Source organism: Sinocyclocheilus grahami, unplaced genomic scaffold, assembly GCF_001515645.1.
Source record: "Sinocyclocheilus grahami isolate Dianchi unplaced genomic scaffold, SAMN03320097.WGS_v1.1 scaffold1431.1, whole genome shotgun sequence".
Classification (NCBI taxonomy): domain Eukaryota; kingdom Metazoa; phylum Chordata; class Actinopteri; order Cypriniformes; family Cyprinidae; genus Sinocyclocheilus; species Sinocyclocheilus grahami.
This window is the reverse complement of record NW_015506610.1, coordinates 44,971-70,543: the sequence shown is the minus strand read 5'-3', so window position 1 is coordinate 70,543 and position 25,573 is coordinate 44,971. Positions and strand designations below refer to the sequence as shown.

The window sequence follows — 25,573 nt, the reverse complement described above, 5'->3', positions numbered from 1 at the left end:
TGCTGATGTCAACGTTGTGGATCGAGTGGCCCATGGTGGCGGTGGGGTTATGGTATGGGCAGGCGTATGTTATGGACAATGAACACAGATGCATTTTATTGATGGCATTTTGAATGCACAGAGATACCGTGACGAGATCCTGAAGTCCATTGTTGTGCCATTCATTCACGACCACCCTGCCAATATCCAGCAACTTCGCACAGCCATTGAAGAAGAGTGGGCCAACATTCCACAGGCCACAATCAACAACCTGATCAACTCTATGCGAAGGAGATGTGTTGCACTGCGTGAGGCAAATGGTTGTCACACCAGATACTGACTGGGTTTCAGACCCCCCCGGACCCCCCAATACAGTAAAACTGCACATTTTAGAGTGGCCTTTTATTGTGGCCAGCCTAAGGCACACCTGTGCAATAATCACGCTGTCTAATCAGCATCTTGATATGCCACACCTGTGAGGTGGATGGATTATCTCAGCAAAGGAGAAGTGCTCACTAACACAGATTTAGACAGATTTGTGAACAATATTTGAGAGAAATAGGCCTTTTATGTATATAGAAAAAGTCTTAGATCTTTGAGTTCAGCTCATGAAAAATGGGGGCAAAAACAAAAGTTTTGCATTTATAATTTTGTTCAGTCTTTGTTGTATCTATCTATCTATCTATCTATCTATCTATCTATCTATCTATCTATCTATCTATCTATCTATCTATCTATCTATCTATCTGTCTGTGTCTATAAGAAATAAAATAATTTAGCAAATAAATAAACACTAAACATTAGCAAAGACTTGTCTTAAGTGAGTCTAAAATATCTGATAAATGCAGGCAGTTAGAAAATATTTGATGTTTAATAAACCTCTATGTGCAGCAGTATTTTGGATCAATGTGCTACCCGGCATGAAATAGAAACGGAGACTGAGCAAATGTCCTGTCAGACAACGCTAACAGAATGAAAACATCCTTCCAAATGTGGCTCTTGTAAACGCAACTATTTAGGAGCAAACGCACGTCTATAAAAACCCTGCATTAAAAGCTTCCATTAACCTGTGCTGACGCTCATTAGCCCTTGAGGAATGACACACAGCTGAAGCATCGCTAACTAAACAACCCTGATTCATTTATAACATGCGTTTTAAAAGCCTCATAAAAGGACATTAAAAACTCACACTGACCTGCTGTTCTTTATTCATCACCAGTGAATCATTTGAACTGGATGTTGGTTAAGCTTAAACCTTGTCAAACAGCTTCATAAGAACATGGTTTCACTGGTTCACTATAAAGCAAACCATCACTAAACAGCATGAGCAAACATGTCAATTCACAGGGCAGTTTAATCGCCTTCTGATGGAACAAATTAGTCTATGTTCAATCTCAACTAACACCTGTTTTTTCCAGATGAAAGTAACAAAACAGTTCATTCGCTCTGTGTGTCCACAGGTGGAACCGCTACAATTGCGTGTTTGATGTTTGACAACACTTGGAGACGATAAAAGTTTAAAGTTTAGTGCTTGCAACAACATACGGCTGACAACGATCTAGACCAGATCAGCTCTTTTGCCAAGATGGCCAGTGATTGATTTGTAGCCAAGGTAAGGAGATGGTTAAGTGTGACAGCTGCTACAAACATGCAGTACAATGAGTGTCGACCAGCAACGATTTATAGTAAAAGACCAACATTTTTTAAATACTGATATACATTTAGTTATATTGTGCACTCCTACTACAAGGGTGCACAAGTGCTTTTCACATTTTTTTTTTTACATTTTATGTATTACTTTAAACCTGCTTAACAGAAAATAGTGCCTTAGTAGAGTTGGGCAATATAGCTTAAAAACAATTAAATAAATGCATGGTAAATAAGAGTAAATAATTAACAATACATTTATATTAATTATTTTTTTATTTTAATATTTTTCAATGTTAATATTAAATGAAAGCATATTATAATTATTATGCATGAATAAAAAATTAATTGCAGAAATATATGCATAAAAGCATGCATCAATGAATAAATAAATAAATGCATAAATTCATAAATGTGTAAATAAACAAATGCATAAACAAATATATTCATAAACCAATGAATAAATCAAATCAATCAATCAATCTTTGGAATAAAAAAGTACATCTTGAAATCTCTGACTAAAATAACGGTTTAAACAGTTAAATATTATTAAGACATGTTTCCCACACTGTTGTTCACTAAATAATACAGAAGAGGCTTGGTCGACCAAAATTCTATTAGTCGCTTAGTAGCAGGAAATAAATAAATAAATAAATAAATAAGAATCCACATTGGCGAAGTCATGCAGATTGTTAACGCCTGGTCTATGTGGTAATATATAGGCTACATCGGACAGGACATCCAAACGCTCGACTATCATTCATCAACCTCAAATATGGCTTATCATCTGAAATATGTAAGTAGCAGCAACTTTACATGGCCGCTCAATCTAATGTTACCGTGGAAAAATGTGCGCTGTTCACGTGTCTGTGTGGAGTGTGGAAGCTGAACAGTAGCGCTCACTACAGGACAGATGGAGGCGCCGGTGAGGTAATTTGCTCGTAAAATACTCCTCATTTTTGGTCATACAGATAAGAGTAATACATCTTTCGAATCTGTAAAGACTCTACGTTTATTTGTGTGCACTCACAATAACAACAAAACATTGTGCTTTTGTAAAATAATGAAAGCAAACAGGATGCGCTTTCTGCCGTCTCGGTCTCTGTGAACTTGAGCGCTAAACTCCGAAACTCTGTGCATACTTGCCTTACAGACATAAAAATATATCTATAGAGAGCGAAATGTCAACTTTCAAATAAACAAATACAAATGAAAAACAAATATTCTCAGATTATGTAATCCGTATTAAACGTGCAGACAGACGCATCCACTTCTGCAAAGATGACGAGTCAGTGTCGCCGACTTCATCTCTTAAACCGAAAACAAAGAAAGCACTAGTTTATCAATAAATTAATAAAATGTTAATGCAGCCTCCTTACTGTTTTTCCATGACACATTCATAATCATTCATTCTTCTGTCGCTGTGCTGTGGCAAGCTCGCACTTGAAGGCATAGGCTATGTAGGCAATTAAAGGCTCTTTATTATTAATTTTATTAATAAACGTGCAATTAGTCGACTAATGCTTCAAATGAAAGCACTACTAGTCAACCAGAAAAATCTTTAGTCTGGGGCAGCACTAGCATATATATATATATATATATATATATATATAAAATCAGTCATTTAAATCTGAAATATTAACATAAAAATAATTAAAAACTTTGTTGATACAGCTTGAAATGTGATGTATGCCATTTTTTGGGGGGGAATATCAACAATTTATTTTTCATTCAGGTTTGTTGGAAATACTGCCGTAAATATATCACTATTATAATTACAGTGAATAGCACTGTGGTTCACTGGAGTCCCAAAGCCTTAGAAATGGCTTTATAATCCTTTCCAGACTGATACATGTCAACTGTTTTGATTCTCATCTGTTCTTGAATTTCTTTAGATCGTGGCATGATGTGTTGCTCTTTAAGCATGTTTCACTTTGTCAGACTGGTTCTATTCAAGTGATTTCTTGATTTAACAGGTCTGGCAATAATCAGGCCTGCGTGTGACTAGTGAAATTTAACTCGGCTTTCTAAAATAATGTGGTTAATCGCAGTTCTTTCATGATTTAACAGGATGGGGGCAATTAATTTTTCACGTAGGGCCACATAGGTTTGGACAGCTTTTTTCCCTTAATAAATCAAATCATCATTTAAAAACTGCATTTTGTATTTACTTGCATTATCTTTGTGTTATATTTAAATTAGTTTGATGATCTGAAACATTAAAGTGTGACAACCATGCAAAAAAATAAGAAATCAGGAAGGGGGCCAACACTTTTTCACACCACTGTACATATATAAAGCCACACTAGACTTGTGTATTGTGTAAGATGAGAGTGACAGCAAAGAAAATTCCCAGATATGGCTCTGTGTTATGACAACCATTATTCAAGACCCACATAAACAAAGCCTCACAGGTTTTGAAAGCACTAGTCGTCCTCCTAATGTGTCTCTTATGTTTTGGCTGCTTATTGACAGAAATGTGTAGGAACATCTGGAACAGAGGTTAGTCGTGCTCAGCCTATCAGAGAAGGCGAAATGTTTCGGGCCCATGCAGCTGCGCTCAGGGCCGACAGAGGTCTGTGGAAACTCTGTGACAGCAAACCGCCTGAACACCACAGGTGAATCTACATGTTCAGTAATCAAACCCCTGTTGAAAGAGATGCATTGGTCTACCATTTGCTCTCACAAACGGTTACAACTCTAAAACCATCAAGACAGACCAGGTGAACTCCCTAAACTGGTTTAAAGCTGAACAGCAAGAGTGCTCTGGATAAATGACAGAATGAATTATTAAAATGTCATTAGATATTTTAAGAAACTGATTTCTGGGCTCTGGAAATAAAAATCATAAAGCTATCCATCTCATTCATTGATTTGTACCTTCAAGGCATAATTACAGTTACAACAGGAGAGGAAAGCGCAATGAAACGCTGACTTTGGATAGTCCCAGCTGGTGAATTTACCTCCCCCAGTTCTTCCAAGACAGGAATGCACCATATCCCTTGGCCAAGTGAGAGCACTTAGGGTGACGTTCAACAAAAATATCCACAAAGTCATGTCTCATATCCACATATCCTCACACGAACCACTTATGCAAACACCTTAGTCTTCCACACATAAACGTGCAGGCAACTGTTTAAACATGAGTAAAACATTACTTTAGAGGAGCTTCAGGGCGTCATCGTAATCTTTTCCAAAAAGATCATCTGGTGTCTGGCGTTTGTTTGTTGGCGTGATTGAATATATTCTGGGATTCTGGAACTGAGGTTCACAATGGCCTACTGACCTACACTTGATATACAACTGCGCTCCACCCTGCAGTTCTGCTGTTGAGAGTTTATTTAATGTACGTTGCTATATTTAGCATTTGCTCTGAGTAAATCAAGCCATATTCCCCATGCTATAACAGTGAAAAAAGCAAGGAGAAAGAAGTCATGCTGTACTAACATAGCAGAGTCACAACCGAGAGCCAAGCCAGAGCTAATTCATGACAGGCCTATTGACAATCATTCCCTCTGGCACAACACAAATGATAAAATATATACAAAAAACTTTATTTGAACACCAAATCTGATCATTTTGTACTGGAATACCATAAGCGTAAACTGAGGTCTAAGCTAGTGCTAATCATTTTGAACCCATAGTCCCCTTGGGAAATGATTTTGGTCAGAATAAAAATGGACACTCTGGGAAATATCTTGCTTCTTCTCTATTTTTCACTACCCAAAACAGATATGTTAATGCTAAGGCCAAAATAGCCTCATGTCTTTGATGTGTTGTGAAAAAGACAGTAATGAAAATCTAAGATGCACAATTGAATCTATGTACTACAATTGAATACAGATAGCACTCTGTGAACAGCCAGCTTCTTTGGCAATGAATGTTTGTGGCTCCTTGTGAAGGGTGTCAATGATTGTCTTCTGGACAACTGTCTGATCAGCAGTCTTCCCCATGATTGTGTAGCTTAGTGAACCAAACTGAGAGACCATTTTGAAGGCTCAGGAAACCTTTGCAGGTGTTTTGAGTTGATTAGCTGATTGGCATGTCACCATATTCTAATTTGTTGAGATAGTGAATTGGTGGGTTTTTGTTAAATGTGAGCCAAAATCATCACAATTAAAAGAACCAAAGACTTAAACTACTTCAGTCTGTGTACATTGAATTTATTTAATACACGAGTTTCACAATTTGAGTTGAATTACTGAAATAAATGAACTTTTCGATGACATTCTAATTTATTGAGATGCACCTGTATAAATTAATCTATGTAGAGAATGACGGGAAATATAGGGTTCACCAAATAGGCCTGGCATCTCATAAATGGGCTAAATAGGTAGCATTTTCTAGCACTGTTCATCAACAGACAAACTAAACTGTACCAACATTCACCATTAAAGCTTATCTTGATGACTAGCAATGATACGCCTACGGCTCGGAAAGAAACCCCAGAGTTTCCCCACAACTAATTACAACATTGCGGTGGCATTCGTGTGCGCTCATCTCATAAACATGATTATCCTGACATGACTTTGAAAGCAGATTTAGACTAGACTGAGTGTTTTGACATCACCTGGTTATCTTGTTGCTATGTGAGGCAAACTCCTTTACAAATGGAGGCGTAAATTAGCACATCAGTCAGATTACAGCACGAGCAACTGGCGGTGACTTGGAACATGCTATTATAACCACCTGTAAGTCCGGGAGGACAAAAACAAACTACCACCTTGCTTCTAAATCACTACCTGTCACTGGCAAATTATTTACTTCTTCTCTTGCCCAGTAGATGCCTGATCAAATATGACTCACAGAAACACAGCCAAGTCCACGCTCTCTCTCAAAGAGCTTTTCATTCTGCCCAAGAAAAATACATAAATTAGCCTGAACACTTATGCATTGTAATTTGGATAAATTCTCAAGTAGAGCTTTGCTCCGGCTTGCAGCGACTTGATTCTGAAGATTATGGAGGTCATTCAAAAGCACAAGAAAGATAATCAGAGAGTACTTACTGGAGGACCCGGTTCTCCTTTAGGACCAACAAATCCATCATAGTCGAAGAAATATTCGTCTTCTTCAAAACCATAGTCGTATCCATAACCCTCAGAGTATCCTGCATCGAGCCCCTCCTGGACCTGTTCCTCAGATTGGTCCACCAGGTTATAGCTGCTCTCTTCACGGTACAGGATGGTGCTGTTCACTTTAGGATTGGCCTGCAGAAGCTCTTTGTTGGATTGGTGGGATCTACCTGCATTCCTCAAGGCCTCTTTCAAACGGCTCTGCTTGACGATGGTGCTCAAGTCCGGGGTGGCCCGAGTTGCTCTGGGCTTCTTGAGAAGCGGCTGATTCTCAGTGTCATTTTCACCGTCAAGGGTCTTCTCTGTTGCGGGGTTGCTCGTGGAAGTCTCTGAAGTGAGGTCCAGGGATTGCACCTTGCTGTAGGTTCTTGGAGATGGGTTCATGTGCCTAGGTGTGCTGGAGCGAAACATCGGAGAGCTTGTGGTTGAAAACTGGTCAAAAAGTGCTGTGGGAATAGTGTTGGTGGAGTGATCAGCAAGAGTTGGGGTAAATGTGTGTGATTCCGAAGAGCTGTGGTGAAACTTTGGGGAAGGTGAAACCGACGGGAATGGGGATTCTGAGCTCCCTGACAGAGATCGGAAAGTGTCGGACAGTCTGCACTGTTTTTTAACATAGTCGCAGTAGTGCGCCGCAGCTTGGGCAGAGGGGTAAATATCCAGCTGGCATAATGCTCCTTCAAACTGCACCGCCCTGGAGTCCATCCTTCCCACAGAGAGGCGGCCTTCAGAGCTCAACGTCTGTGGATGGGTCAGCGTTTCCTCGTCATACTGCACAGCCCCGCAGCGTGCTTGGAAAGATACGGAGCGTGGTCGGACCCCCACAGAGAAGGAGTGCCACTGTCCATCTTGCACATCGTACTTAAAGTAGATCGATGCTTTCTCGCCTATGTAAACCACTACCCTTCCGGGCAGGAGCTGCAAGCCAAACTGCAGTCTGTCCCTGTCGTCACGCACACTAAAAATAAAGGCATTGTTCGCTCGCCAGGAGCTTAAACTCACTATGATAGAAAACTCCTCCTCCACGCCTGCGGGGAGCAGGTCCACTGATGGGGCCTCAATGAGGGCATCCCGTCCGAGGATAACCCCAACACCAGGGGGCAGGATGGACAGAGATGAGGCAAGGGAGGTGAGGTAAGGTGTCCCAAAAGAGTGTATGTCTCTTTGACCAGAAAGGCCCAGCTGATGAATAAGGTCTACACCTTGAGAGAAAGAAAAAGACAATTATAAGCAGCAAGGAAGCTAAGTGGGCTTCGAAAGACTTTCGATGCTAGTTTGTTGTGTGGTTGGTTCTGCTAGTGTGTTCAAAGGGGTTTTTAACATGACGCTAGAGTGTCCCAAGTTTGTTCAAACCACTAAAATAAAGGATGAGTAATAGAGATGAGCGACTAGTCCACCCACTAGGCCACGGCTTTAATTTAAATCTGTTAAATAATTTCATTTCGCTGACAGTCACCATAAAACAATTTCTGACTTAGAGGGCCTCTATAATACAAACCACACAAATGGTATGAATACGTGCTTTGACATCCATGACATCACAAAAATTACCCATGAGCACTTGTATAGCATCTGTGGTCCAGATGAAGAGAGACAATGAAAAGAAAGTAGGGGTCTCAAACCACACATCTCTTTTCTCTCTTTCTCTTTCTGTGTGGATCATTCTCTTTTTTCTGTCAAATGTTATTAGTCTGTTTGCATCTGAGAGACGAGAAAGGACATTTTGAGGAATTAATTTCTCGTCATATCTGTTTAGTTTAGACCACGGCTCTTCAATTCCAGTCCTGCAGACTTTAGTTCCAACCTAAATTAAACACACCTGTATATAACTTGCAAGTAATTCTGAACACCGTGAAAGACTTGTTCCAGGGTGTTTGATAAGGTTGGATCTGAAGTCTGCAGGACACCATCCCTCCAGGACTGGAGTTGAAGAGTCCTGGTTCATAAAAAATATCACACATAATTTCATTAGGTTTACTTCTTGAATAGTGCAAATATCCATTAGCACCTTATATGAGCTATCTGTTAGCATCAAATTTATCTCATACTTCATTGCATATTTTGCCTTGGATAAACAACAAATGTCACAAACTTCCAGGTTCTCTGGAATTTGGACTTAAAGGTGAAGTTTGCCATTTCTGCACCACTTGAGCCACCAAACAGTATTGCAAACCTTAAATATTTTCAAGACCAACAGATAGTTCCGTGCATTGGATGAGTCCATGCTGCTGTGTTGGGATGCTCATGCAAACGTAACAATGTTTAATAGTGCCACAGAGTGTTAGGCTTTAGTTGACATTTTTCAGGGAAATCAACCTACAAATGATTTACTTGCCGTTTCCGCATATAAAGGAAGGATAGAAGCATTTTAACATTGAAGAAATTACACACTTCATTAAATACATTGCACACATGACTGAGTAAGCAGTAGCATTATTTAAATGCTTACTTTTAACCCAGACTTTCCCACTTGTACCCATTAACTGATAATGTAAGCTTTTGTTCTGAGTGGAGGTCAACTTGTCCAAACAGAATTTGGATTTAAAAGTGACATTTGCAATTTCTGAACCACTAGAGCAGGGGTGGGCAAACTTGGCCCTTCCAGGTCACTTTCCTGCAGAGTTTAGCTCCAACCCTAATCCAACACACCTGAACCAGCTAATCATTGTCTTCAAGACTACTAGAAGGCTACAGGCAGGTGAGTTTTATCAGGGTTGGATCAAATCTCTGCAGGAAAGTGGCCTGGAAGGGCCAAGTTTGCCCATCACTGCACTAGAGTCACCAAACAGAATTGCAAATGTTCAACTTCAAATGTTTTCAAGCCCAACAGATAGTCCTGCACCAAACGCACATCATCATCCATATTGCTGTGTTGGGCTGTTTGAGATGCTTATGCAAACTGAACATTGTTCAATACTGACATACTTTTCAGAAGAATTAACCTGCAAATGGTTTACCTGCTGTCTCTGTATATTAAGCTAGAATAGAAGCATTTTAACATTGAGGAAATTACACACTCCAACTTTAAATACATCATAAAGTTATACAGGCCTAAGGGCAGCAGAGCAGATCCGTAAGGAACTACAGCAAGTATGTTTTTGAGATCAAGTGAGCAGGAAAGCTTGTCCTCCTGTCAGCAAACACAGAAAAGCTTTTACACAGTTTGAAAATGTGCATAGAGAGATCTCTGAGGAGCTGTGTTGGAAACCGGCACTTTCATTACTAATCCAGACTTTCTGCTTTTGTTTAAACAGATTTCTTCATCCTCCGCTTAAACAGATGACAAGCAAAAGGCAACAACATTGGAGGCACAACGTTACCGTTGTTCCCTCTTGTTCTTTCTGTTCTTTGAATTACAAGTTCAACGCAGGCCATTACTGTGCCTCAAAACTCTTTGTTGCTTGATTCAGTGTGGTTTTAAAAACAGACTGGATCTTAATCAACCATGAAAAAAAGAGAATTAGACTTCAAAGCTGAGCCAGCCATGTTTTTGACTGGTAGCACATGGGCGACCCTGTGAACTTTCACCTCTTTGACAGTTCAAACTGAACACTGAACAGCCAATAACTTCTTTTTTGAGCGTCGCTATCATGAACAATCATGAAGAGATGCAGCGAAACCAGCCTGGTGGCAATTGGTTGCACTCTGGCCATCTGGAGTACCAAACAATTTATGTTATGACTAGACTTGTGTGTAACCTGTCTCCCAATTTGACCAACTAATCAGAGTAGACAGTTGGTGTATGATTTTTTATTTTATTCTTTTGCATTGAACTAGTAAGAAACCACCTAGAACACCCTAGCAACCACACAGCAATGTGCTACAACCCACTTAGCAATATAACAACACTTATTACAAATAGAGCAACACTTTTGCATTTTGATAAATCCAGAATGTTGATAAACAAACAGTTACTAGTATAGTATACTTCCACAGTATTTTCCCCATACTATGGAAGTCAATGGATACCAGCAACGGCTTGGCTACCAGCATTCTTCAGAATATCTTCTTTGGGATTTGTGAATGTGGCGAGAGGGGCGGGGCCGAGAGCCGTGGGAATGGAGCGAGGCCGGTGGAGTAAATGCTAATGCACGACACCTGCGCCACTCACCGGTCTCGAGTCCCACGGAGGAGCTCCGGAAGGATAAAAGGAGGAGGGACGACAGTGATGGAGGAGAGGGGACCAGGCCTGGATTTTATTTTGTGTTTTGGTTCTGTTTGTGCACGACAGTCGTCCGCGAGGGGCTGTCGCGCTATTTTGTTTATTTTGTTATTAAAGTTTTGTTTGAACGTTCGCCAGTTCCCGCCTCCTTCTTCCCGACCTACGAACGCTGTTACATTGGTGCCGAAACCCGGGAGGAAGGAGGGACACGCAGCAAGATATCCCTCCAATGTAACACAGTTCGTAGTCACGGGAAGAAGGAGGCGGGAACCGATGAACATTTAAACAAAACTTTAATAAAATAAACAAATGGCAAATGGTTGGCAAGTTCGTTCATCACTTCAAACGATCTTGCCAACCTGTCAAAACATTTGCTGAAGTTTAAATCAGTGATGCTATTAAAACATCTCTGTCTGAACAAGAACGGATTGTGAAATTAGTATAATGGCATGCTCTTCTTTTGGAAACTTAATGGCCTAATAAAAAAAAGCATGTTTATTAAATCAATGCACAATCACTGTATACTGTATATATAAATATATTGTATTTGTTGAATCAGTCTGAATCTCTGTTGCCTATGTTTCCCCCTCAATCTCTCTTCCTGCGATCTTATTTTATCTTCTCCATCTCACACAAATAGATGCAAATGTCAAAATACTCCCACCAGCTTGGATCAGGTTTCCTTGAGGAGAAAACAGCTCACCGTAGGCTAACCTTGCATTTCCTTCCTTTTGAACTTCCTTCCCTGCTTCCGAATGTCCTTCTTTCGTTTTGGTTTCCTTCTGAATAACCTCCCTTCATTCTACAGTAAATTCATGGAAGCTTGTTTTTACCACGGAATAAAAAAAATAAAACAGGTAATTAGAACTTTTTTATTTCACAATTCTGAAATTTTCCTTTCAATTCTAGGTTTATTTCTTAGAATTATGACTTTTTTTCCCCCCCCAGAAAAATCCAAGAAAAATGTCAGAATTGCGAGATGTAAACTCAGAATTCAGAGAAAAAAGTCATAACTATAGGATATAAAATGCAAGATATAAACTCAGAAAAGAGAGAAAAAGTCAGAATTGTAAGATATAATGTCCCAATTACGAAAAAAGTCCTAATTCCGAGATTTAAACTCAGAATTACGAGAAAAAGTCTGAATTGCAAGATATAATGTCAGAATTACGACGAAGTCATAATTGCGAGATATTTATTATTATTATAAAATTATTATTATTATTATTATAAAAGTCATATTGAGAGTCTTTAAACTTAGAATTACGAAAAAAAAGTCAGAATTGCAAGATATAATGTTAGAATTACGACGAAAAGTCATAATTGCGAGATATTTATTATTATTATTATAAATTATTATTATTATAAGTCATATTTTGCGAGTCTTTAAATGTAGAATTATGAGAAAAAGTCAGAATTGCAAGATATAATGTCAGAATTACGACGAAAAGTTGCGAGATATAAACTTATAATTATGAGTCTTTAACTCTGAATTTTGAGAAAAAGTCTGAATTGCGCGATATAAACTAAGAAAAAGTCAGAAATTATGAGAAAAAGTCAGAATTACAAGGACAAAATAATTCAGAATCGCAAGATATTATTAAATTGGAATTTACGAGAAAGTCACAATGCGAGAAATTTTTTTTGATTTAAACTCAGAATTACGAGACTTTAACTAAGAACTATGAAAACATGTCAGAATTGCAAGATGTAAACTTAGAAAAAAGAGTATAACTTGCAATTGCACTACATGATCTCGCAATTGTTAGATAAAAAATGTCACAAACTCTGTGGTGGAAACAAGCTTCCGTAAAAATCTCACACACACTCAAATTTCTTTTGCTTTTGTTCTCCTCTTGTATGTTGCTTTGGCTAAAGCATCTGCTACAGTTAATGCATAAATGTAAACTTTGTTCAGAATATGAACATGCACAGTTTAATCTATTTATAAGCACTCAGTAATTCAAACTGATTGCAATGCATTATATATGAGAGCCGATCATATATTATAGCTTATATAAAAGCATTATTATACACAAATGGCCTTTCAGTGCCTGTAAAATGTTTTATGAGTTTGCTCATTGCTCACTGCTCCATAACTCTTTCTCTGTGTGTTTATATCCAATCTACATAGACATTTCACACAGTCTCAGTTTCATATTAACAGTAAAATATGCACACTGGCAGATCGGTGATTACCGTAGAAACAGAAATACAATCAGAAGGAAAACAAATAAAACGCAGTCAAACTGAAGAACTGGAACTCCTTCCGTTTTAAATATTACAAACGATTTGCTCTGAGTGTTAAACTGGAATACAAGGAAGTATTTTAACATCCAAATGACTAGATTAAGGCCGAACTCTTGAGTCTGTGCGGAAGTTCAGAGGTCAAAGGTCAGAGGTGAGGAGGTGAGTGTACCTGGAGCTGCTGATGGCTCTTCTGCTGACAGCAGCGCCGCACATGTTGACAGGAGGAGGACGAGGAATCTCCTGCGGACAATCAACAACAAACACTTACACAATCATAAAACACCAGCATACTAGTATGCATACTGCATACTGCTTAGTCTAAGGCTGCATGATTTGGGGGAAATAATCGAATTGTGGAAAACTGAATCTGGTCTGATTGTGGCAGACTGATTAATGACTGACTGAATTGAACTCTTCTGATAAAAACTGTGACTGCAATTTAAAATGTGATTTTAAAAAGATTCCTGGTTTGCTCTTCTTGTTTGTAGGGCTGCAGCTTGCAATTTGGCCAAAACTTAGTGATTATATATCAATATGGCTATAATAATAATAATAATAATAATAAATATTAAAATGTAATGATTTATATTGATATAAATACAAATATGTAATAATATAATATAAATATAATATTAAAAATAAATATATTATTGTGCTGATAAAAATTTAGTACATAAAAATAACACAATAATAATAATAATACATTTATTTTACATTACAACTGTAAAACTACAATACTAATATTTATGGTATTTTTTATTTCTTATTTCTATTTTTTATTTTGAAAGAATACCACAGGGTTCAAACTTTTTTTCCATTTCAGGATTTTGTTTTTATTTTGATTAATCGTGCAGCCTTAGTGTAGCATATACTGCAAATCACATGCCGTTATACAAATATGTAATAATATAATATAAATATAATATTAAAAATAAATATATTATTGTGCTGATAAAAATTTAGTACATAAAAATAACACAATAATAATAATAATACATTTATTTTACATTACAACTGTAAAATTACAATACTAATATTTATGGTATTTTTTATTTCTTATTTCTATTTTTTATTTTGAAAGAATACCGCAGGGTTCAAACTTTTTTTCCATTTCAGGATTTTGTTTTTATTTTGATTAATCGTGCAGCCTTAGTGTAGCATATACTGCAAATCACATGCCGTTTCTTAATCATATGAATATATATGCAGCATACAGTATTAAACATTTCAAACTGAATGGTTAATTAGTTTTTGCATATTTAACTCAATTTATGCTATAGGTATAACATGTCTTAAAAACTATTTTCCACCGGAATCAGAAAAATAAACGTTTCCCTTTGAATGAATTTTCTTGGTTTAATAAAAAATAAATCACTTTTTTAACAATTTCTCAGTTTTACATCTCTAGTAAATGTACCTTGCTTTAACAAGGTTTAGATATTTGTACTGATTTATAAAATCCCTTTTCGCAGCGATACTACACGTTTTGCACATAGAATGCTTAATTGGTTTTTGAAGGCTAGTTTCGACTGAACTCCTGCCAAAGCAAAGGCCTTCACACAAACCGCTGTCAGATGTTTACATGCTTTTCAATCTAAAATCTCCTCAATCTGACCCACATCACTGCGACCTTCACACCGAACTGAAAGTGAGCGCTCATGTACAGCAAAGCCATGCATGATGCTTTGTATTCGAGCGTGAATGGAAAGCATCAGATGTGTTGAAGACATTCCTGCTGTTTGTGAATCCCTCAGGCCTGAATTCCTGCTGGAAGCCTGTTCTCCAGTGACTCACTACAGGAACCCAGCATGTGCTCCTCAGAATCAAACAGTAAACCACTCGAGGCCATGCAATAAGAGACGTTCCTATAAAACACCCTTAATCACTGTAAAACCATGGTAAAACCTCATCCTAACCAGGAGCGATGCAACACGTTTCCAGCAACAAATACAGAATACATGAGATTTGGACCAATAAGATTCCACTGTGGGCGGGGCTACAAACCAGAAACCTCAGACTAACATAGAACTTCCTGTGCAACACTGATTTTAAAAGACATAAATCTCATGAACAATTAATGATAATTACACTAAACAGATCTTCCAAGCATGATTCCTGTAGGCTACATCACACTCGTGTGTATGAGTTGTATTACAAGGGCTTCAAACAAGTCTGAACTCTGTTTTATAAAGTCTGATAATTGATGACAATAAAATAGATACTGGAATCATATGCGCACGAATATATTACAGAAAGAGAGTTCAAACCTGCATTATTATCACATGACCTCATGTTGCTTGTTTAATTATTTAGACTGCATTGCATATACAGTTGTTACTGTTTACTAAAAATAAAAACATATTTATTAATAGCAATTAGGGTGAAATAAATTATAAATATATTTGATAAAAAATTGTATCTAAAAAATAGAAAGTGGCATTGGAAACTAAATAAAATGCATTCAAGTTAAAGTACTATTATTACTAGACATGAAATAAAAAAAGAAGAGTAAAAAGAAATATTTACTAAAAGATGTTAATAGTAAAAACAGCATGAATATATATATATATATATATACAGTATATATGCAGAAACATATTACGTTTAAAACTGTAGAATGATTTATATTGCATTTTGCAATTTTCTTGAAAATATCTGCTAGTGGGGTCAGAAAAACAAACTTGTTTACCTTTTGAATTAATTCTTAATGTTCTGATGTCATTGGCAAATATTTTCATGTTTTAATCATAAAATAATTGATCAGTTTCTCATTAAACGAGAATATTTTATCTTAAGTCATTTTTCCATCTTGTATATTGATTTAAAAATGTTTAGATATATATTTATTTTTTTCTACTGAGGAAAACACTTTTTGCAGTGATAATGCATAAATATGAACAAACTGTAAACAAAAAAAACTAAAAAAATCTACGTTTCCTTGGCAACTAACTGAAATAAAATAAAAATTAAAGCTAAACAACCATTTAATAAAAAACACAAAAACTAATATAGAATGATTTATATTGCATTTTGCAATTTTCTTGAAAATATCTGCTAGTGGGGTCAGAAAAACAAACTTGTTTACCTTTTGAATTAATTCTTAATGTTCTGATGTCATTGGCAAATATTTTCATGTTTTAATCATAAAATAATTGATCAGTTTCTCATTAAACGAGAATATTTTATCTTAAGTCATTTTTCCATCTTGTATATTGATTTAAAAATGTTTAGATATATATTTAATTTTTTCTACTGAGGAAAACACTTTTTGCAGTGATAATGCATAAATATGAACAAACTGTAAACAAAAAAAACTAAAAAAATCTACGTTTCCTTGGCAAATTAAAGCTAAACAACCATTTAATAAAAAACACAAAAACTAATAAACATTCCAAAGCGCAAAACTCAATTTTCAAAACTTCAATTAAAATACAAACTGTAAACAAAAGCGAAGTCAAAATATTAACATTTACTATAAAAGTACATAATACTAAAATATTCTTTACAGCATAGTATGACATATATGTAAACATAAACTGCATTAATATATTATGGTGTTGCAAAAAAACAGCCATAGACATCACATGACATTGCACTATGACTGAGAAAGTCAAACTCATGTACTTTAGCTGTTGAATGTGTGTGAGAAAGCTCAGTTTGGGAGGGCGAGTGTGTTTTGGGGGGTCCTGACAGTATAATTCACATGAGAAATGGAACCCAGACAAAGCGTTTTATGACTGTGACGGAACGGGCTAATGGAGGTCCATCTGGTGCCGTTATAAACTGTAATTATCCTGTCGACGAGAGAAGCTGAATGCACAGCTGAGGAAATGGCCCTTCACTTCAGAAAGTGTGAGCAACTGCTGCCCCGAGAAGGATTTTACAGTATTTGTATGGCTAAAACGGCTCAACCCTAGGTGGTGCTAAAGAGCAAGATCAGTTTGCTAAAACATATCTGTCTATACAGAAACCAAAGGTTAAAGTGATAGTTCACCCAAAAATGAAAATGTGATGTTTATCTGCTTACCCCCGGGGCATCCAAGATGTAGGTGACTTTGTTTCTTCAGTAGAACACAAATGGAGATTTTTAACTCAAACCGTTGCAGTCTGTCAGTCATATAATCACGGCTTTGAGAGTCAAGAAAACATACGCAAACAAAACCAAATTAAACCCTGCGGCTCGTGACGATACACTGATGTGTAAAGACACGAAATGATCGGTCTGTGCAAGAAACTGAACAGTATTTATATAGTTTTTTACATCTGATTCACCGCAATGTCCAAACCGTCCTGAGCGCATCCTCAACAGCCGGCGCGTGACGCGACTTCTTCTTCTTCTTGCTTTACGGCAGATCGCAGACTTATAAGTTCATTACCGTCACCTATCTCTCAAATGGACCATTGACACTCCTAATTGAATTAATAAGTCTGCGATTCTGAGACAGTTCAGTCATTGCGGTGAATCAGAGGTAAAAAAACTATATAAATACTGTTCATTTTTCTTGCACAGACCGATCGTTTCGTGTCTATACACATCAATGTATCGTCACGAGCCACAGGGTTTAATTTGGTTTTGTTTGTGTGTATTTTTTTGGCTCTCAAAGCCGTGATTCCAATCCACTTCCATTATATGACTGACAGACTGCAACGGTTTGAGTTAAAAATCTCCGTTTGTGTTCTACTGAAGAAACAAAGTCACCTACATCTTGGATGCCCTGGGGGTAAGCAGATACACATCACATTTTCATTTTTGGGTGAACTATCCCTTTAAGTCTGTCAAATTAACTAACAACATTTTTCACAATTACATATTCTGCTTGAATGGTGCTATATTTCTTTAAAGTCAGTCTCACTCGGTTTAATATTTTGTTAAATAAATACAAAATGTGTGGCTTAAATACATTTTGGAGGCACCACTTTATGTGACTTAAACATGCATAGGCTATATCTAACAAACATAAACATTTTATTTCTAAGATTAAGTTCAAGGTTTTGAATGTGTGGAAGGAGATGAATAAATGAATACAAATATTGTTGAGCTTCCCAATAATCATATCTTTGTAAAGCAATGCTAATTCATTAAGCTCAACAGATCAGTGTTATAATACTACAATTTAGATATACGATTATATATTTTTAATATTTTTAAATATCTTTTTAACATTTTTAAAAACCAAATTCAATATATTTTTTATTTATTTTCAGTTTTCATTTTATTTTGTTAGTTTTAGTAATTATATAGTGTTTTGTCATTTTACTAGTTCTGTATGCATCTATATATTTTTTATTCATTTTTATTTCAGTTGTAGTTCTTTTAGTACATCATGTTCAACTAAATGAAGATGTGAAATGTTATTTTTAATTTATTTTATTTATTATTATAGATTATTTATTGTTTTATTATTATTGTTAACCCTGCAAAAGAACAGATCTGAACTATTTAGACTAGTCTAAGCTAGTTTTTCTTCTAAACGAAGACTGATTACCCCTTTACTAGCTGCTAGCTGGTTAGACTAGTTGTTAAGACACAAACTTAACATGCAACTGACTGCAAGTTTGAGGAACTGAAGCTATACGTCAGCGAAGAAACCTCATCTTCATACAGGCCTGACAGTTGGTTATATAATCCTCCCAGAGAAGAATGGAGTCAGAGAAACCATCATTCATCCTGACACAGTGTTGAGATACTTCCCTCATAACCCTTAAACCAGCGGCCCCAGTGAAGTCTATCTAGTTATCATATTTGACTAACACTAACCCCCGAGAGATTTCATCCTCCACCAACAAAACCTTCAAGATGCACCTCTAAACAGAACTTCAACCGCAATCAATTGATAAAGACAATCGCTTTAAACAAACAAAATGTGTATTTTATGCATTTTAACTTCTCGGCTACTCTAAAAAAATAATAATAATAATTTTCCATCATAAATTGCTAGCTATGTTTCTCATTTGTAAGCATCTGCTAGATGTTCTCAGGTCCATGAAGCACCTTCAAGCAAAACACACGATTTGCATCAACGTTACCTGCTGTTTTGTATTGTTCAGCCTGATCGGTTGGTCAAACTTGTTTGTCTTCCCACAGTTCTCTCTGAGAGGACGGTGTGACATTCCACGGCCCAAGAAAAGAAAAGAAAAACACAAACAAAACACGGCGGAGGAGGCCGAATCTAAACAAGAGTTTGTCTGTGCGGTTAAAACAGCAACTGTATGCATCCTATTCTTCATGCAATCCAGAACAGCAGCACAGCTGAAAGGGTTATTTGAGCTGCGCCATCTACTGTAGGCTACAGACGTGAATTTACATTTTCTTAAGCCTGAGCTTTATAAATTTGACTTTTGGTGTGAAAGGGCTTTTCACATTGGCCAAAAATAGATTTATTTTATATTAAAACAAACCAGATTTAAAAAGTAACGCAAAAGTAACATATCGGATTACTTTCCATAAAAAGTAACTAGGTAACATAATTAGTTACTTTTTTTAGAGAGTAATGCAAGCAATATTGTAATGCATTACTTTTAAAAGTAACATTCCCCAACACTGGCTACAAGTGTTACAAATATTGCAACTGAACATGTGACTCCCAAATATAAACAGCAGATTCAATATATAAAACTAGATTCGGAAAGTTGCATCCACTTTTGTCGGTCATAAAAACTTTTGCAAGTCAAGAAACATTCTGGTTCTTCGGTAGCAATACGTTGTGACCAATGAATTTCCAGATTTGACAGATTACATTGGGTTGAATCTTATGAAAGCCATTGTCAGTTGTCAAATTTAGGTTAAGGTCCCCACACTTTTTGGCTGCTAGTGCTACAAATATTTTAACTGACCATGTGACCCCAAATACAAACAATTTATTCAATATATAAAACTAGATTCAGAAAGTTGCATCCACTTTTGTAGGTCAAGAAAACTTTTGCCAGTCAAGAAACATTCTGGCTCTTCAGTAGCATCTGCAGTTAGGAAACCAATATTTCCTGACCCTTATTGACCTGTAAGTATTTAATATTGGCTTTTTGACCTTAAATGTCCACAGCATTGGGAGATAGTTGACATGACAGCATCCTAAAGCAACTACTGTGACTTTACACTTGGACTTGACCCCCGATTGTTCGTCTAACTTCAATTCTAGCAACACAATTGGCTTTACAGCTTCACAAAACAGCAAGGAAGTCGCTCAAAAACGTCTCAACCAATCATCTTTTAGGGGTGTGGCTAATGTAGATCTCTCTGATTCACAGCGCTTGCATAATTTATGCTCCTTTCAGTCCGTGCCAGAGCTAAAGCCGTGTTCTCAGCATACTGAGCAGATGCTCGCGTAGCCGAGATCGTTCGCTCACTGATCGGCTGCCAATATCTGATCCTGTTGGCGTTGGATTCTCACACCTGCAGCCAGAGCGTGACTTCATTACTAAAACGCTGTTCTGTTGGTAACCCAGGGTTAGATTTAAATCTGGACCTTCTAAAAAGACCTGTGTATTGGATGCTAAGCTTCTTCTCTAGCGAGACTGACTCTTTCAACAACTTAATTTCTCTGGTGAATGGCACGGTTATGCAGATTCACCAGCAACAATCCAGCCTGGAAATTCATGCTGGTTTAGGTCCCGCCTTTTTGACAAGATGAGGAACAATACGCACACAAAACAACTTCAAAGACACTGTCTCTACAAACATGGACCAAGAACAAGTAGAGCTATAGTATCTGTGAACATCTCTGAAAAGTAAAGTGCAATGTTCCTGGTAAGTAAACAAAAAAATCTCTAGCTATGTAATGGAAAACTTGAGCAAAACCACAAATAAAGAAATTTTGATGGTCATTATTGCAAAAATAAATCCCATCAGCATGATACAAGACCCTTCTGATCACCCTGCTGGGTTTATTTTGCAATAATGACAGCATAACTCTTAGAAAATAACTCATTCTCTTCTACTGTACATATATGATGATTATGGTCAATGCTAGCAGATTATAACATAATGCTTCTGAATACATTCAATCTCTCCTCTGTTTTGATCAGGTTCCAGTGTTGGATGCACAACAACTCTGAATGGATTAATTGAACGTGCATCAACGCAATCAAATGCAAACATGCATGCATTAGTAACAATCAAATCAAATTGATCAATCAAACTGATTTCATTGAGTTCAAGCTCATGAGAGTAATTTTTAGTTGTCAAATTTTGCCACACTTTTTGACAAACAAATTGGTTCCACTGAGCTACTTGATGCTCAACTAACAAATGCAATCATGCATGAACATTGTAATGTCAAGAATATTATTTATTATGACTAATCAGACCAATTACATTGGGTTCAAGCGTATGAAGGTGTCTTTTAGCTGTTTAATCAGGTCAAGGTTCCCATACATTTTGACCAGAGAATTGGTTCCAGGTTGGAGGATGTGCAATGAAACTCAACGCTCATCTAGTAAATGCAATAAATAAGTGACTGTTGCAATGTCAAGAATGTTATTTAATATGACCAAATCCAACCAATTACATTGGGTTCAAACTTATGAAGTAATTTTTAAGTGTCAAATCAGATCAACGTTCACACACTTTTTGGCCAATTAATTGGTTCCAGGTTGGAGGATGTGCAATGACACTCAACACTCAACTGACAAATGTAATTATGCAGGAAGAAGTCACTACAGTAAAGTAAATATATTATTTAATATGACCGAATCCATCCAGTTACATTGGGTTCAAGATTATGAAGTCATTTTAGGTGTCAAATCAGGTTTCCACACTTTTTAACCAATGAATCTCCAAGAGTTTTCCATGATTAGACATGAACAGACACAAACGATTAAACCTAATAGTACACAAAATGTCTCCAATAAGACCCTCAACATCTTTAATCAATTAAATGTTTTGGAAATTTATATTACTTTCCATCACTTTACCCAATTTGGCTGAGTTTTCCTTGATATTTCCATATTTTCCATGAGAAAATAAAGCCTGCATGGAGAAACATCTCCTGAAAGCCAAAGTTCACCCCAAAATTATAATTCGGTCATCATTCCAAACCTTTCTATCTTCTGCAGAACATAAAACATGACATTTTGAAGAACAATGGGGTCCAAAACACTGAGACATTCTTCAAAGTATCTTCTTTTTCCACTGATGAAAGAAAGTCATAAAGGTTTGGAAAGACAAGAGGGCAGAACAATGCTTTTTGCATGAAAATGCTGCACTTTTTCAGTCAGAAGCCCCTAAACAACATTTAACAAGAAGTAACATGCTATCTAACATCAGTGTTTTGAGATAAACCGAGGAAGCGAGCTCACAGTCAGGTGCATGTGTGGATTTGCTGGGATTTCATTGAGTCAGGAACGGCTGTCCAGATGTTAGAGGTCAACGCTCATCTCCATGAGGAATGTTGCTGCTGTTGTGTGTCGGTTTGGGGACGGGAAGTAACAGCGCACAGTAAAAAACACACACTCATATTTCACAACCACTTCAGCCAAACCCACACTTTATCAAACCAGTTACAGTTCATGTATGCAAACAAATAAGCCAGTACATCAGAAAGCCTCCTCATCTGGTGCACATTTGGTTCTAAAGCAGGAGGAGTTTAACCCCGGATCAACATATGGAAAATACAGCAGCAGACAGACTCAAAATCCCAATTGATTTGTGATCATTATGAAGGCTATAATGTCAGAAGTCAATCTGGTGTTGGGGTTACAGACTGGAATTGCAGTGAAAACTATATTTACTAAGTTTGCACGAAACTCCAGCATTTATTTAGGAATGCATGTCTACTGTGCACGAGTTAAAACACTTCTGTAGTTTATATGATTAATGCACGCCAATAAATGCATCGCGATCTGCTCGTTCTTTTTATTATCGATAGCACGCAAAGAACTAACTCCTAAGTATGGTGTTCTCTCATAATTTTTCTCCCATATAATGTTATGAAGAGCCTGAATGAAGCTTTGCACAGCGGGTCTCCAGAAGCCCCCGAGATTGAGTTACTCACGTTGTCGTTGTGGGAGAAACTTGTCCACTCCTTGTCCGTTGGGCTCCTAAATGCATTTGTATGCATTTGTCCAAGCAGCAGTTTTCAAAGCGAAAACAGAATTCCACAGCAGAAGACACCACCGGCTCATGAGACCAGATCCAGCCTGATCAGCAGCGTCCACATCTCCGCGAGCAAGCGCGCATGGAGAACTTCACGGATCAGACCTCGAACATCAAGCGCGCTGCTGGGAACACGGGGCGATGACGGGATACGGCGGGTTTATTGAGAGAGCAGGTCAGAAGATCCGTATTAAACCGGACTGAGAGCGAGAGAAAGGGAGGGAGAGAGAGAGAGTCGCTCCGGGCTCTGAGCTCCGCATGTGTCTGGACTTGCTCGGTTCGGCGCATCTCCAGCGCTGCGCTGCGCTGCGCTGCGCGCTCGGTGTTGGGTTTCACTCATTACTGCCGTGACATCATCCATCTGATCCGTCCGTTCATTTACATCCAGAACACTCTGGAACAGACTTTGCTTTTTGGCCAAATTCAGAATTAGCAATGAGGAATAAATGTGCAATAAATATAATTAGGCTACAGTCAAGCACTAGGCTGCCTTAGCAGTATCTTACAAAATATTGCATATGATTTATCCGGCTTAAATTGATTATACTACAGCCTACAATTCTGCAGACGTGTTTAACCATCGTCTCCATTCGAGACAGAAGGATTTAGAAAATTATACTGGTTGGAAATTTGGATGCACTGTAAGAATTAGTGATGGTTTATTTTAATATCAGTATTTCAAATGCATAAAGGTTTACTTTAAAGAAACCCCCCAAAATTGTTATGCAAATACATATTTATATTATAGCTTACAGCTTATTGGGTAAATATTGGAATACAGAGACATGACTGGGCGAATTATATTTCTTACACTGTATAAATGAAGACGGATTATATTTTATTTGCTATTTAGGAAATCGTTTTTAGTACAGCTTTTTAAATACGAGGACAGATACTTGAAAATAAAACCGGTGATTTTTATGGATAAAGTGATTATCATATAAAAAACTTATTTTTTTTTATTTAATAATCACTTTAATTACACAAATGTTACCACAAATAATTATAATAATAATTCGATTTAATATTTCATTGTGGCCAATAAAAACCTGTGTTTGAAAATAAAACCGGTGATTTTTATGGATAAAGTGATTATCATATAAAAAACTTATTTTTTTATTTAATAATCACTTTAATTACACAAATGTTACCACAAATAATTATAATAATAATTCGATTTAATATTTCATTGTGGCCAATAAAAACCTGTGTAACAACAACAACAACAACAACAACAATAATAATAATATCATATTTATATCGTTTTTCAGTACAGCATTTTAAATATGTGGACACTTGCAAATAAAAATAATTTTTATTTGATAATCACTTTAATTAGACAAATAGCATTAATAATAATAATTTCAATAATTATAATAATGATAATCATCATCATATTTTATATAGCTTTTCTTTTCAGTTCAGCATTTTAAATATGTGGACACTTGCAAATAAAATCTAATTTTTATTGATAAAGTGATTGTAAAATAAAGTAATTTTTATTTGATAATAGTATTATTATTATTATTAGGCAATTATTATTCTTATTATTACCTGCACAAAACAAATTATTCTTTAATGGCCACAATGAAATAGCTTAATATGTTAATCATAACCATACACTCTAAAAAATGCTGGGTTAAATACAACCTAGTGCTGGGTAAAATAGGGACAAACCCAGCAATTGGGCTGGTTTGACCCAGCGGTTGGGTTACTACCCAGAAGGATGGGTTAAACATTTAACCCAAACGCTGGGTCAAAACAGCCCAATTGCTGGGTTTGTCCCTATTTTACCCAGCACTAGGTTGTATTTAACCCAGCATTTTTTAGAGTGTATAACAACATTTGTTCTCCATCCAATCAATTCCTCATGGATAAAGTCCTGCTCTATGTTGTTTTCTCATTGAATAACCCGTTTGAGAAGCGTTCGCACTGACAATGATTTGGAGTAAAATAGTATCTTGACATGAATCCAACTCCAACTAGAAACCGCGGTCTTGACCATCAGATGCTAAAGTGTCATTCTCAGTCCTCAAGAGCTCATTCACTCTGACATTTGACCTTCTGTTTGACCTCACTGTAACCTCAAACTTTACCAGATTTAGCCTGAACACAAAAATAGCTCCATCCTCCGAGAAACCCAATAGGAACAGCTACACCTTCACACACTACCACTGATTCACAGCATGATTAAAACTGGAATAAGGGGCTGTTCACACCGGATGCGTTCATGCATTCAAAAATACCTACAAAAATACAAGTAGCCTATTTTAAGATGCATTTCTAAATGTTAAACTAATTTTACCTTGACAAAGCATGTATGCATATACTAGCTATTAAAAAAATTTGTATAGAATGCGTTATCAAATCATTACC

General features: G+C 36.8%; 1 protein-coding gene across 1 annotated transcript in view; it reads right to left on the bottom strand.

The window, feature by feature from the left end:
* LOC107570242 (collagen alpha-1(XXIV) chain-like) overlaps positions 1-23,468 on the bottom strand; it is a 107,440-nt gene extending 83,972 nt beyond the window's left edge. Inside the window, exons 1-3 of the mRNA XM_016256452.1 lie at positions 23,097-23,468; positions 13,277-13,347; positions 6,633-7,897 (exon numbers count right to left, since the gene is read on the bottom strand). Coding sequence (XP_016111938.1) covers positions 6,633-7,897; positions 13,277-13,347; positions 23,097-23,152 — 1,392 coding nt within the window. The 5' untranslated portion in view covers positions 23,153-23,468. The remainder of the gene's footprint in view (positions 1-6,632; positions 7,898-13,276; positions 13,348-23,096) is intronic.
* Between the last annotated feature and the right edge of the window lie 2,105 nt (positions 23,469-25,573).